Source organism: Podarcis liolepis (assembly GCF_965112155.1).
Source record: "Podarcis liolepis genome assembly, chromosome: 3".
In the NCBI taxonomy this organism is placed as follows: domain Eukaryota; kingdom Metazoa; phylum Chordata; class Lepidosauria; order Squamata; family Lacertidae; genus Podarcis; species Podarcis liolepis.
The window spans coordinates 60,686,923-60,701,090 of NC_139557.1; the positions used below are offsets into that span (position 1 = coordinate 60,686,923).

The 14,168-nt window shown below is 41.1% G+C and overlaps 1 protein-coding gene across 2 annotated transcripts in view; it reads right to left on the reverse strand.

Annotated features, from left to right (window-relative positions):
* MED23 (mediator complex subunit 23) overlaps positions 1 to 14,168 on the reverse strand; it is a 42,016-nt gene that overhangs the window by 20,667 nt on the left and 7,181 nt on the right. Inside the window, exons 7-13 of one of the 2 annotated variants that reach the window (XM_083498043.1) lie at positions 13,854 to 13,955; positions 13,033 to 13,102; positions 11,207 to 11,319; positions 9,385 to 9,480; positions 8,724 to 8,741; positions 1,415 to 1,615; positions 327 to 470 (exon numbers count right to left, since the gene is read on the reverse strand). In XM_083498043.1, coding sequence (XP_083354169.1) covers positions 327 to 470; positions 1,415 to 1,615; positions 8,724 to 8,741; positions 9,385 to 9,480; positions 11,207 to 11,319; positions 13,033 to 13,102; positions 13,854 to 13,955 — 744 coding nt within the window. The remainder of the gene's footprint in view (positions 1 to 326; positions 471 to 1,414; positions 1,616 to 8,723; positions 8,742 to 9,384; positions 9,481 to 11,206; positions 11,320 to 13,032; positions 13,103 to 13,853; positions 13,956 to 14,168) is intronic. The other variant, XM_083498044.1, reaches the window with a different exon arrangement.

Genomic DNA, 14,168 nt, shown 5'->3' on the forward strand with positions numbered 1-14,168 from the left:
TTCTTCTGCCATGCATCGTTTCTCTTGACAGATCTTGCTTTTTACTATCTCATGTCTCCAAATTTATTCCGTTTCAGTTGCTTCTTAATTTCATTACACAAAATATAAAAAGCTGCTTGTTTTACTATCTTAAATTTGAGCAAATCAGTATTTCCCATATTCTTGTTCCCAAATCTCTTCTTTTTCCCTTTCCTTTCAACTGTCACCTTCTTGGGAACTGTAAGACATTTTAAGAAAATACTTGTTTTATTTGCCTGGGGGGGTGTCTTTTCAGGGAAAATATGAGTAGTAAATCATAATAAACGTATTTCACATAGAAGACTCACTTCCTTCTCTGGGTAGAGGAGGTCAAAAAGCTTCATAACAGGGAGGAAGTCTGCTAATGCATTTTTCTGAATGCTTCCAGAGATGAACTGTAATAATACCCACATCAGATGGTCTCTGCCTTTGATTAGGCCTCGTCCTGCTAACTGTAAAAAAGATACACTGAGCAGCAAGTCCACACTCCAAGACAAGAACTGGAACACTGAACATCTTTTCTAGTTTTCTATAAAATATATACTTTCACTTGGGAAATAATACACACTCTCACCCTTCTGCAAGATGCTGTGAACTAATGACCTGTCGGTGCATTAGAATTATATAACATGGGCAGACGAAGACTTGTGACTAATATTTTTAAGTCAACAAATAACAGAAATTTGAAAGGTGTCTGCTGCCTTTTTTTAAAGACAGTTAATACATACTTTCAAAAGGAGAACTGCCTCTCTCATATATAAACAATACAAAAATGAAGTTGACTGTTCAAATTGCTCAGTTTCACCTGGATGGACTCTGTAAGTGAGGGTAACACATCAAAATTTCCTCAGGATACAGTCATACCTTGGTTGTTGAACGGAATCCATTCCAGAAGTCCGTTTGACTTCCGAAAACGGTCAACAACCAAGGCATGGCTTCCGATTGGCTGCATGAGCTTCCTGCACTCAATTGGAAGCTGCATTGGACATTCAGCTTCCAAAGAACATTCACAAACTGGAACACTCATGTCTGGGTTTGTGGAGTTCGGGAGCTGAAACGTTCGAGTTGCAAGGCCTTCGGGATCCAAGGTACGACTGTATTTTGCACCTCATTTCTCTTGTAGCAACAAATATTCATTGCTAGGCTTCTTCCTTAATCATAGTTCACCATGTGCAGCAGCAGAATGGCAAATCTCTGCATCCACCCACCCACCAATTTATTATTTATTTTCTTTGTTAAATTTGTATACCACCCTATACCCACAGGTCTCAGGGCTGGTGCTGGTTTTGGGGCATGGAAGCAGATGAAACTGTGAGTGGGCAGGGCAGAAGCTAATTTCATGAAGGTTACGGGATAACCATCTGCTCTTTATTATTGCTAGTGGTAGGTAACCTACCTTTTGATGGAGAGACAGGACCATGTGAGGGAAGCTTGCAAACTGGAAAAGTACAAAGAAGATAAGCTGGCTGGAAAGGTGCTGCCACAACAACTGGCTGGTTCCCCCGTCATCAAATTTCTCCTCTGTCTCTGACCGCTCCATGGCATAGACCACAAGATCCACCAGCTGGTCCTCCAGCACAGGGCACCGCTGTTTGTGCTGCAAAGCAGAAACCAGATAAAGTATTCCACAGTCTAGCATCCATCATTTAAACTCTGCCATTTCAGTACAGTTACTTTAATGTAAGTCTGGGAAGCATGAAATGGGATCTGAACATAAAGCTTTACAAGATAAGCCAAAACATTAAAACTGTCTGATGTTACAGGTCATAATATTTTTCAAAAAAATAATAATAGACTACTTGTTATACCCGCTCTTACCTAAGCACAATTGTTTATGGAGCCAACAAATATCTAGAAAAACACCATGTAAGAGTATGTTTTCAGCCCTGGAGGCTACAGTGTGAAGACTAAAATAATACAATGGACTTTGACCCTTCTGCAGTTAATGGACTTCAGTGTGGCAGTTCCTGACACCTTAACAATTCAGGTACACTCAAGATATGGGGCCAGTTCAAATATACCATCAAACCATAGTTTGGATTACAAGACAGAGCTTTGTCCTTGTGTGTTCTACCTCCTCACAAGGAGGTTAAACTATGGTTTTCCACAATTCAGAAAATAACTAATTAAGTGGAGTTTGTGAAAGAGAGCACGTGAGTGTGAGACTTAGCCATATATTGCCAAGCCATGGTTTGGTGTTACGCATGAAGAAACCGATTACAAAACCTCAGAACAACATAATAAGCCTTTTGCTTGTGCACAGAACCCATTCATTCCTCTTTTCACAGCGTGAGCAATCAAACCAGGGAGCCTCTAATAAACAATAGTTTCTCATTTCATCCAAACCAGGAAGCTACGGTTACCAACTCTGGAAATTAATATCCTGATATGAACTTCAACCTATAGTTTCATTGAGATGAAATGGGAAACTATGGTTGCTTGAAGAATACCTGGATTGTTTGTTCATGCTACAAAATGGAGAAGTGCATACTGGCAAAAAGCTTGTTCATATCTCAGCTTCTTAACACAGCTTGAACAGTCATTATGTGGGAATACCAATTCCTATTCCAGTGGTGCACCTGTTTAGCTGTACACTTTCTTCTGTTTGTGTGCTTGGATGTTTTGCAAACTGCTGGACCCCTTTCATTTTGATCTTCCCCTATTTAGACTTCATAATGCGCATAATTGGAACATTCCACAGTGGTACAGCATGAAGCCAATTCTTTACAAGCAGCTGGAAGAAACTGTACATTCTAGGCACTACGATTGAAGTTACTGAGTCATTTCTGTATATATTATAGAATTTCAGAGTTTCACATAGTGAACCTGTAACATAACACAGCCTTAATAAAAAGAAAAGAAGTATTATTTTTAAAAGATAATACAGAAAAGGTACGGAGCTGCTCAGAATCTAATCATGAAGATGCCTTGTCCCTTTCTAGAGGCAAAAAAGAGAGAATTCATTATTTGTTTTTCGTTTCATGAGAAATGTGCTATGATACCCAAATACGATTTACTCAACACATTTCAGTGCTCCTCTTAACAAATGGTTTCTTGGATTAGCAGGCAGTCTAAAAGAAAACCTTCCGAATTTTTTTTAAAAAAACAAACAGAGAAAAAAATCCCAAGGTTGCTGGAAACAGATACTTATTCTGTGCTTAACAATGTGGATAGCTTTTTGCCATGAAAAAGGGATTATGATTTCAATTTAACAATACAATGCAAGAATGACAAAACTTTGGACAAACTCTGAGAACAGCACTCTCTCCTTCACATGCTCTTTGCCAGCTCAATATTGCCAAAAGCTACAAATCTAGCTGTGCTTTCTTGAAGCATGCTTAAAAACGGAATACTTCCAATCCAAAGGACATTAGTTGCTTTTGACCCTCTCTTTCAAAAAAACACAATGCCATTATCACAGATCAACCACGTTACAGATTTACAAAGAGCAATATTAACACCACCAGTTGAGAATACTTTTTTTTTTCCAAATGCAACTAATTATGAAGCAGAGCAGAATGCAACAGACAGTACTACAAACTATTTCATGATACAGCATGCAAAACTACTGTGTACAGGGCTTGAAATTCACTAGAATTTGGTAGAGAGGGGGGCAAATTTCCAAGAGCCCAAGAGTGCAAACCTATGTCAGTTTTGAATTAAGTTATTTAAGAGGAAACAACTGTCAGTTAATGCAGGTTTCTAACGGCAATAAATTCACGAATGCAATTATATTTTTGAAGTGATTCAGAAGGAACTATAAAGGTCAGTTTTTGCTTTCTATAACACTCTTAACTTGACCAGGAAATGGAACTGTGGGATGGAATATGCAGAAAGCAGCAGGCTCAAATATCAAATGGGCTCAAGCAGAAAGGCTGTAAGGGAAGAACAAAAACTGATCTCCCCTTCAAAGTTGTGGGCACTGAGATCAAGTTTAGTCATGGTCCTCGAGTCATGTTGTGCATCTCCTGTCCCCAAATCAGAGGGTGAGCGGTATTTATTGCTCCCAATGCAAAAGAAGCACAAGCATATGTGGGGTGGGGGAGATCCTTTTCTCCCCTGCTGTGATCCTGACACAAGTGCAATGGAGAAAGTCCCCCATTGGTGCCAATGGCAACAGGTAGAAAGAGTTTACATCCCCATCCCCACCCCCACCTGATGGAATCTGGATAACCAGCAGCTTCCCCAGTGACTACCATCTGCATGTTAATAATGTGCATGACCTATCAATCAATAGACGTGTTTGTCCTTCCATGCTATGGCCTGTCGGCTACGCAAATAAAGTCTATTGACTGCATGCGTTCAATCCAAATATATATTTCACATGATGTCCAGTTTGGCCCTAAGCAAATTCTTCATTTTTTCTCCAATGGGGGAAGTTCTCTGACTCTCTCTGCTCAACCCCAAACTGGGCACTTCCACATCGGCCGAAGGAAACTCATGTGGGCTGTGATGCTTGGAAGTGTGTAGACCAAGCTGGGTGACCTGTGGCCCTCCACACATGGCCTCTTCTATCACCCATCATTAGTCATACTGACTGGGCCTGATGGAAGTTCAATTCCAGCAACAGTGGAAGATGGAAGCTTCCCAATACCTGGTGAAGACAATGCCTAATGAAATCGTAGCAGCCAGAAAGGTCTGGCTGCTAAGAGCTTCAGTTTATCTGTAACACAGCATAATTGCACATTAAAGAAGAGAAATTATGCAAATTTGCTTTCAGAATCCAGCATTTCTTGGCACAGAATTTGGATTGCCTAGGAACAGATTTTTTTTTCCTTCCTCCAACTTGGAACACATCTAACCCTTGCTCATTCTGTTTCTACTACTAGTGAAGACTGAGAAATGTTGTTATGATGTACAATACCAGCACTTCTGGAAACAATTGGAAAAGGGCTTTCTCAAGAGAAATGCTGCTGCAATGCTATAAATGCCCAAATGCACCCACAGACTAGGAGAATCAGTATGCACACATAGTGCGCAGCAAGCAATTGTACACAGCAAATACTACTGTACTAGCATGACTTTCTTGCACAGTAGCCACCATTTCACAAATCAGTATGTTTACTGACTCTGAGTGCCTCACAGGGACACTTTTGCTCATACAACACAAGTGTATAGTTATAAAAATCTGAGTTATTTATCTATTTGACATCTGACAGGAGATTGTTCCACAGGACGGGCACCACTACCAAGAAGGCTCTCTACCTAGTTCCCTGTTAACTTCACTTCTTGCAGCGAGGGAACCGCCAGAAGACCCTTGGAGTTGGATCAGTGTCTGGGTTAAATGATGGGGGTGGAGATGCTGAGGCCGTTTAGGGCTTTAAAGGTCAACACCAACACTTTAAATTGTGCTCAGAAATGTACTGGGAGCCAATGTAGATCTTTTAGGACCAGTGTTCTATGGTCCCCATGGTCAATCCCAGTCACCAGCCCAGCTCCCGCATTCTTGATTAGTAGCAGTTTCTGAGTCACCTTCAATGATAGCCCCACATACAGCACATTGCAGTAATCCAAGTGGGAGATAATCATCCTGGTGAGACAGGCGGGTTGGGTCTCAGCTGGCGTACCACATGGAGCTGGTAGACTGCCATCCTGGACACAGAATTAACCTGCGCTTCTATGGACAGTTATGAGTCCAAAATGACCCCAAGTCTGTGAACCTGGTCCTTCAGGGGCACAGTTAACCCATTCAGAACCAAGGAGCCCTCAACAACTGCCCACCAGAAACAGTAGTTCTGTCTTGTTGGGATTCAGCTTTAATCAGCTAACCAGCATCCATCTTCCAACCACCTCCAGACACTCACACAGGACATTTACCACTGGTTCAGATTTAAACGAGAGGTAGAGCTGGGTATCATACTGGGGAACATCCAGTCCAGATCCCCTGATGATCTCTCCCTGCGGCTTCATATAGAAGTTGAAAAGCATGGGAGAGGATGGAACCATTGGAATTATTTAGACTACGTGTAGTGTTCAGCACTAACTTTGTGCTGATTTTTTAAAATTCTCAATTACAAAAATGCTGTTTGAAAGGGAGTCTCCTTACTTCAAAATGTTTGTTCTTAAGGAGTCAGAATCCCTATTTGGATATTGGAGGGTTGTAAAGGAACCATCATTCAGTTTCAAATGAGCTGGGTAGGTGTGAAGGTCACAACTATGGGCTGATTACGAATATCATACGAGACATATCCTGACAACAGTTTCCTAAAGAGGAACCATAGAGGAATTTTTTTCTGAAGATACGAAAGGAAATTAAAGAGAGCAGCAGCAGCAGAAGCACAGGAGGAACAGGGCCCAGGAGGACAGCATAAAGAGCAGGGGAAGCGCTCCTGCTGACAGCACACTTCATTGCAGAAACAATTGTGTTATTGTAGCACTACACTATTCACGCCATCTGTTTAATAACTGATCTCATGGTAAAGGCCCCAATGCAAAATGGGGTCAAGTCCAACACACAAATGTTAGGTGGAGATGTATGTGTGAAGCTTGATTCTATTTAATCATTTTTGAGTCACAAGTAAATTTTTGATGGAGCTGTAGGCAGTTGACATTGTAATGCAAAGCCAAGGTCTTAATTGCCGAAGTTTTCAGGGAATACAGATTTCCTAGCAGATTGATCTAAAATAAAACCAACTTGCATAGTTTCAGTATTGATCATTTGATATCATTTGCAGCATTAGCTTTGAATTCCAACCAAGCAATGTCACACACAACCCTTTCATGCTTTTTTTTACTGACAAATGAACAAAACAAAAAAAAGTTCACAGACTGTTGTTATTATGGCAGCACACCTACAATTCATAGTTTGTCAGCATTTCCATTAAAAAAACCATGAATTTCAAAGTTTTGTTACTTGGCCATAAAAGTTTGCTCTGAGTTGAACTGTATGCTGGAGGTAGAAATTATTTCTCCCAATCTTGATCTTTCAATGTACTTAAAAAGGTACATATGTAAAATGGATCGAAATGGTAATATCTAGACCTACTATTGTGAAGTTGTTGATGATGTTAAAAAATTAAGCCACTAAATATTTAGTCTTGTTTTATAAACATTTGTCTATTGGGAGGCTTAGAGTAGAGGTGAAAGAGGCAGAAGGTGGATCCGGACAATATTTTAATTTCACATTTGCAGAAAGGATCTAAGTATACTTGCAGAGCTCAGTTTTCTCCTGTGTAACCTTCCTTGGCCAAGCAGAGGGGGAAGAAAAGTGAACAGAAGTACAGGACATGCACAGAGAACTCTTGATTCTTCGTAAGAGCCTGTTGTGGTACTGTAGTGTGTGCTTTGGCAAGGAAAATGGGGCTCCAATATGCCACATTAGGAACCCAACACACTTGGGTACAACACAGGGGCTTTAATGTACTTTAAAACATTTATATTTGGTAAAGATGAATTCAGCAATTTAGTAAAGCAGGGAGTTATTTAACAGATAAGGAAGTGAAGCTGAAAGGCAGTGGCTTAACCAAAGTCACCCAGTTAAATTCATCAAAGGATTTGGCCTCAGCTTTTCCAGCTTTAAGGTCCAATTCATACTTTATGCAACAAACTTGTCTGCATACACCCAGTTGTGCAATGCTAAACATTATAAAAGGATGAAGGAGAGTTGTACATTTCTGAATATTCATGGCAGTGCAGCAGAAATATGCCACGAAGCCACAAATTAGACAGCTCCGCGTGCTTGGGCAGTTCCAGTGGTACAGATTATTTTACAATTTAGCATTAAAGAAGCAACTTATAAAAATATTCATTTCTATCTCAATAAAAGCTTAGCTGTGAAAATAATCATTTTAAGCATTAACGCCACAACTGACACTGTACCATTCACCAAAGCTTTTTTTTAAAGTTTAACAAACAACACTATATTAAATAGCTGTATTATTTTAAAGTGGAATACTACTTTATAATTTCTTTGCAAAGTCAACATACAGCAAATCTAAGTCTAAAAGATTGTTGTTGCTTTTAAGTAATAACCAAAGTTTTAGCATCAAGCAAATGTTATGGTCAAGTACAATCCCTGAAATGAGTTTTTTTATAAAATGAAAACACTGACACAACCTTCACTATAGTATTGCAAACACCAACGCCATTGCACTTTGCTTAAATATCAGTTTGGGTAAACTTGTTAAATTAAAAAAAGAAAAGACTAAAGAGGTCAAAGTTGAAATATATAAGCAGACTAGTGTGGGTATTAAATAAGTTGTAAATTTATGTCCATCTTCCCAAGGAATTTTTTCCTTTGCTTTTTTTTAGCTCAGCCCATTTGGAGATATAAGTTAAAAGAGTTATTGGGTTTTTTTAAATGGAGGCTGAGTATGACCTTTCCTAGTCAAGTTGAATTTTTACATAAATACTTAAGTGTGCTAATATTTAGCAAACCGAGTTTTCTTTCACATTGTTATACAAACAAGTTTTTCTTTCTTTTCAAGGCAAGGAAATTTTATAGTTGGAACAAAATTGACTATGACAGTTTGGGTAAGTCATGGGTAACCCAAGCCAATTATTGAACTGGCTTCATAAGATCCTTTTTAAACTACACAGCATTCTTAAAACCTCAGATTTTTTTAGGAAGTTAACCGTTTCTTAGCGTCTGATGGTCCCACCAATTTCAAGCCCTGGCCAGACGTGTATTCTCGAACTGGAATCAGCGGCTACAAAGCAGCCAGCGTATCGTTAGTCACAATACAACAGTAAGGTTGTGAACATACCTGAGCAATGTTCAAGGTCTAGAGCATTGGAGGATGGGCAGGACAAGACAGGACAGAACAAAAATAAAGAAAGAAAAAAAGAAAAGACAAAACAGTGACTATGAGGCCAGCCTCAAGTTACCCCAAGTCAGACCAGGCCCTCCCACATGGTAAGGCAAAAAGAAAGAAAAAAAAGGGGGTGGGGAGTAAAGTAAAATAAATAAATAAATTAAAAAGTTTAACATTAATCCATTCATTACCATTGACGGTAATGAAAACATGCCAAGGCATTTCACAGACAAATTCAATAGACTAGTGATCTAAGCAGCACATCTACCACCACCACTGCCGCCACCCCTCCAAAAAAGAGGGGAACGTTTGTCTGCCATAGGTTCAGGGTATATTTGAGGCTGGCCTTATAGGGGAAAAAAGCAATGCCAATATATATATGTATATATATATTTAAAGTCTCTACTTTTCAATTTTGAAACCTTTAAAGCAATATATAAATGATAAGAATAATAGTGCCCAATTAACCTAAAGCAATAATACTGAAGGTGGGGGGGGGGTAATCATGATCTGATCCTCAACTGTTTTGCTTAGTTAGCTATAGCAAAGAAAAAGAGAAAAGAAAAGTGCAGGTTCTATGCAAAACAAAAGGCATTACAGCACAATACAGTACCTGCTTGTTTAGACCTAGCATATTGCAGACCATATCTCTGGAATAGGGCTGCTCCAGCACATACCGCAACAAAGCAGTCTGGGGCTCAAACAGATCCTTGAAAACAAAAACAAAAAAAGCATACAAATGCCAACCCTTTTGACACAAAAACATTTAACAGCTGAAATTAAGATTCCCCATTCGATTAAAGCATCACCAGCGACAGACATTAAGCAGGCTCCCTTCTTCCCGCTAACATTTGTATTGCGTGACTCTTACTTCAGGTATTGCTCCCTCTGATGGCAGGAGTTGGGGTAAGTGATTTAATGCTCTAAGACTTAACAAGAGTCTTATTTCAGGTAATCGCCATAACTATTCTCCACCAACCCCGCCCAAATTATTACCTATCAATACATATTGATAGGTAATAATTTGGGCGGGGTTGGTGGAGAATAGGCAAGGGTAGGCAATAGATGGCAGCGTTTTTAGATAGGTGGGAACGGAAGCTTTTCACAGAAGCAGAAACTCATCTTCTGTGACGCAGAATTCATCACCACCGGCTTCATTTCCCAACTTGTATGAACATTCTTGCTGTCTCTCTAGTCCTGCAGGTTATTTTATTCTTGCAGTCTTATTATCATGCACTAAGAATATTTGGCTACACCTTCAATCACCTCCAATTTCACCACAGAGACAGTACGAAAAGGACCCACTTGATTTTCTGGTCGACAGATATGAACAATGGGGCACAGTGAATATGGGGGGGGGGGAAGCTAAGGTGGTCCAACACAACTTACCTTTATGCAACCTTGCTGAATTTATGCAACAATAAAAGTGCAACACTTTTTAGCTATCACAGTGGCTTGCTTGCTACTTTTCAAAATACCTAAACACCCCAAAGCGTTTCTTGTACGCATCCGTGAGAAGTTTGGGCAAAACAGAGAACCAGAGCAGCTGCTATTTCTACCAAACTATAAGGAAGTGTCACCCCCAGGAGCCATTTTCCCTGGATAGCATTAGTCACTCCCTCCAGGGCGGCTCTGTTCTTTGGCAGAGTCCTCCTGTGACATCAAGAACAGTTGAGGTGGCAACACTTGAATGCTCACTAGGCAGACATGCAACTTCCTATTATGGGTGAACCCTCACTGGATGTGCTCTGTGCAAGGAGCTTCTGAAAGCAGCTGACAGCAATAGAGTAAAGCAGGAGATCACATTTATCAAGCATGAATACTGGATTTGCCTGTATATAGTTGACATGTTCAATTCAATAGCCACGTGCAAGGAGCCCAAACAGGCTTTGATAGGGAGCCAACATTCCAGCTCCGTACCAGCCCTACTACTCTGGTGAAAGGAAGGTGTGGTAGGGCTTTGCTTCTGATTTAATGCAGCACTTTACAGATGCTCCAGGTGCACGCAAGGCCCAGCGCAACTGCAGGGACAAGCCCCTCCCACCTTCACAACTCAAATTCCCGCACATCTTGCCTCGTTTCAAGCCTCCCCAAGGGCCAGTGCAAGGATCACTTTCTCACAAGTTTCCGAGCATTATGTTCAGGTACACACCCCTGCTTTATAAGCTCAGTAGGGTGGAGATTTTGCAACAAGAAGAAAAACAACAACGATAACATACTCTCTTTTTTTAGCACCCTGAGAAAAAGCTGTATGTTACTTTAGGAATCAGAACATGCAATCAAGGGTCTAATCCTCAACAACATTTTAATGCATTCTCAAAATTGCATAAGCACCAGCACTTTAACCGGTCTACGTGAAAAAGTTCCACAAATTGTTCCCCCTCACATTTCTAAGTTAGAAATATGGCTTTCACATCTGTCACATGCACATATACCTTATCATATGGCAAAAGGCCTTTCAGTGGGAAACGAAGAGTTGTAGGATCCAGCTTCCATGAATTGCAAATAGCACCAGAGTTATTTACTACAGGAAGGAGGCTACATCGCCCTACATGTATTGGAAACCAAAGAGAGAAACCATGAGTCACAAAGTATACCTCTCCCTAAATTTGCAAGGCATAAAAACCCTAGGATATTGTTAGCCAATTCTTTTTGTATACAATAGAAATACCAGTAATAGGGCTTTGATTGTTCCCTGCCTATAGGCATCTGCATGAAGTTACTACAGATGCTGCATTTTTCAAGCCCCAGGATCAGTTTATTTATTTATTTTATAAAAAATATTTGTATACCGCTGTATCGTAAAGAACTACCAGCCGTTTACAACAATATAAAAACAGAAGAGCAAATGATAAAATCAAAACAAGTTAAAAGACAAAAAATATAATTAAAAACAAACAGCAGCAGACCATCGTGGCGGTTGTACTCTTAATTGTCTGCATAGGTCTGGCAGAATAGAAATGCTTTCAGCAGACATTTGAAAGTTGGCACAGGAGAAGCCAGCTGAATCTCTAGTGGCAGGGTGTTCTACAGGACTGGGCCAATGACAGTACAGTGGTACCTCGCAAGACGAAATTAATTTGTTCCGCAAGTTTTTTCTTCTTGCAAGTTTTTCGTCTTGCGAAGCACGGTTTCCCATAGGAATGCATTGAAAATCAATTAATGCATTCCTAGGGAAACCGCCTTCAGACCAGGTCCGGGGACAGTCTGTCCCCCGACCTCTTCTGAAGGCTGGGGGGGGGACAAGGGCTTTTCTTCCCACCCCCAGCCTTCAGAAGGCTGTTCTGAAGGCTGGCGCTGGGAAGAAAAGCCCTTCTTCCCACCTCCCGCCCCGCAAGCACTGGGGATAGGAGGGCTTTGCTGCCGACTGCCAGCATTTTAAAAGCCCCTGCTGTCCCGGGGCGATTTTAAAATGCTGGCGGGCGGGAGCGAAGCCTCCACTGTCCCGGGGAGATTTTAAAATGCTGGGGGTCGGCAGCGAACGTTTCGCTCCCGCCAGCCAGCATTTTAAGATCGCCCGGGGCAGGCGGGGGGGGGGAGGCAGGCGGGGGGGGAGCAAAGACTTTTGCCCCCCGCCGGCCTTCAGAAGAGGTCCTCTTCTGAAGGCCGGCTGTGGGCGAAAGTCTTTGCTCCCGACCGCCAGCATTTCCCTATGGGCTTTCGTCTTGCGATGCAAGCCCATAGGGAAATTCGTCTTGCGAAGCGCCTCCAAAACAGAAAACCCTTTCGTCTTGCGAGGTATTCGTCTTGCGGGGTACCACTGTAAAGGCTCAATTTATCATTGTTCTCAACCAGAAGTTCCCACCAGCAATCAGGCCACTGAATTCAGCACCGGTTGGCCCTCCCGAACGAGACCCAAGGACAGCCCCACAGAGAGCACATTACAGTAATCCAGCCTCAAGGTTACCAATGCATGGACGACAGCAATCAGGCTAACCTTATCCAGGAACCTGGGTGTAGGTGGTGAACCAGAGGAAGTTGGTAAAAGGCCCTCCTAGACACCATTGCACAAGTGCTGTCAACACTGGTTCTCACCACAATGATCAAGTTCTGGAGCACTGCTCTAATGGGCAGACTATAATGCTTGATCCCAGAGACCACCAAGTGGCAGATTAAGGACACGCAGGAATCAGTGGCACATCTAACTAATCATCAGACAAGCTATCTGTATTTAAACATTATGGGCTAGAAATTGCACATTAGATCCTTCAGCTGCTGCCAACAAAGCTAACATTACATTGCTATATTTAGAAACTCTTACCACAGATGGAATTTATTCTCGCTGTAGGTCTGAAGGAATCCACGAAGTCCGATACTAGGTTGCCTAACAACTTAAAAAATAAATAAAACTGGAAGTCAAATACCCAGTTGAATTTGCACCCAACAAGCAAATTACTTTAACCAGTACTATGAGATTAATCCAAATGCTACAAATCTTCACCAGTAAGTTATCATAATTTGAATTAAGAACTAGGTCAGCAAAACTGGCTTCAGCCACTATTATGTTATTCAAAAAAGGGCAAAGCAGTCTTTAGCCTGCCTCCTTTCAAATGTCAACAACAACATTAACTAAGTCTCTTCACATTATGAACCTCCACTGTCCTTTCCTGTGTGCAAAGGAAGATAAACAAACAAGAGCAATCAGCAAACATGCATAAGGGAAGAACTATTGAGTGCAACACCAGACAATAGGATTATAAAAAGGAAATGACAGACACACACAATTTTTTTAATGATATATAAAGGACCTAGTCTTCACAAAATGAAGATGCAGTGAAATAGGAAATGCCAAGCATTTCTGTAGTTTCCTTTACAGTACAATCGTTCTAGGATGCTCTACAGTAAGCCTCAAGAACGATTGGTCCGAGACTAAGCTTGCCTGGATAAAACATCTGAGGTGTGTATTTGTGATAGTGACAAAATCCTTTTGATCAAGGGCTATGCTGCATGCCAAGTAAGAACTTGGCACACTGAACCTAGATGTTGTTTCCCTTCCCTTTGGAATAAACTGGTCCCATACTTCTCCAGGCTTTAAGGAAATGAAGGCATTTTGTCCTTTTAAATATATATCTTAAGCCTTACCCAATGTGGAAGTTTTCCTTCGGGATACAACTTTCGGATCTCTGTGACCGCAAAGTAGGCTGGTAATAAACATGCATTCCTTTCCAAAATGTAGGCAACTACCTAGGTAACAACAAAGAGAGGAAAACTGAAGGGAAAAAAATTGTTTACAAAATTTAGAGAAAAGCAAGTGAAACACAGTGAAATGTTGCCATATGGAGCAATCCTGTTCATGGTTCCAGCAAGCTAGTCATACCCAGACATCTGCCCCAAATTTCTGTCTTCCTCTAGCCACCGAACAAGCCCAGTCTTCATTTGGTTGTGCTCTCTTATATT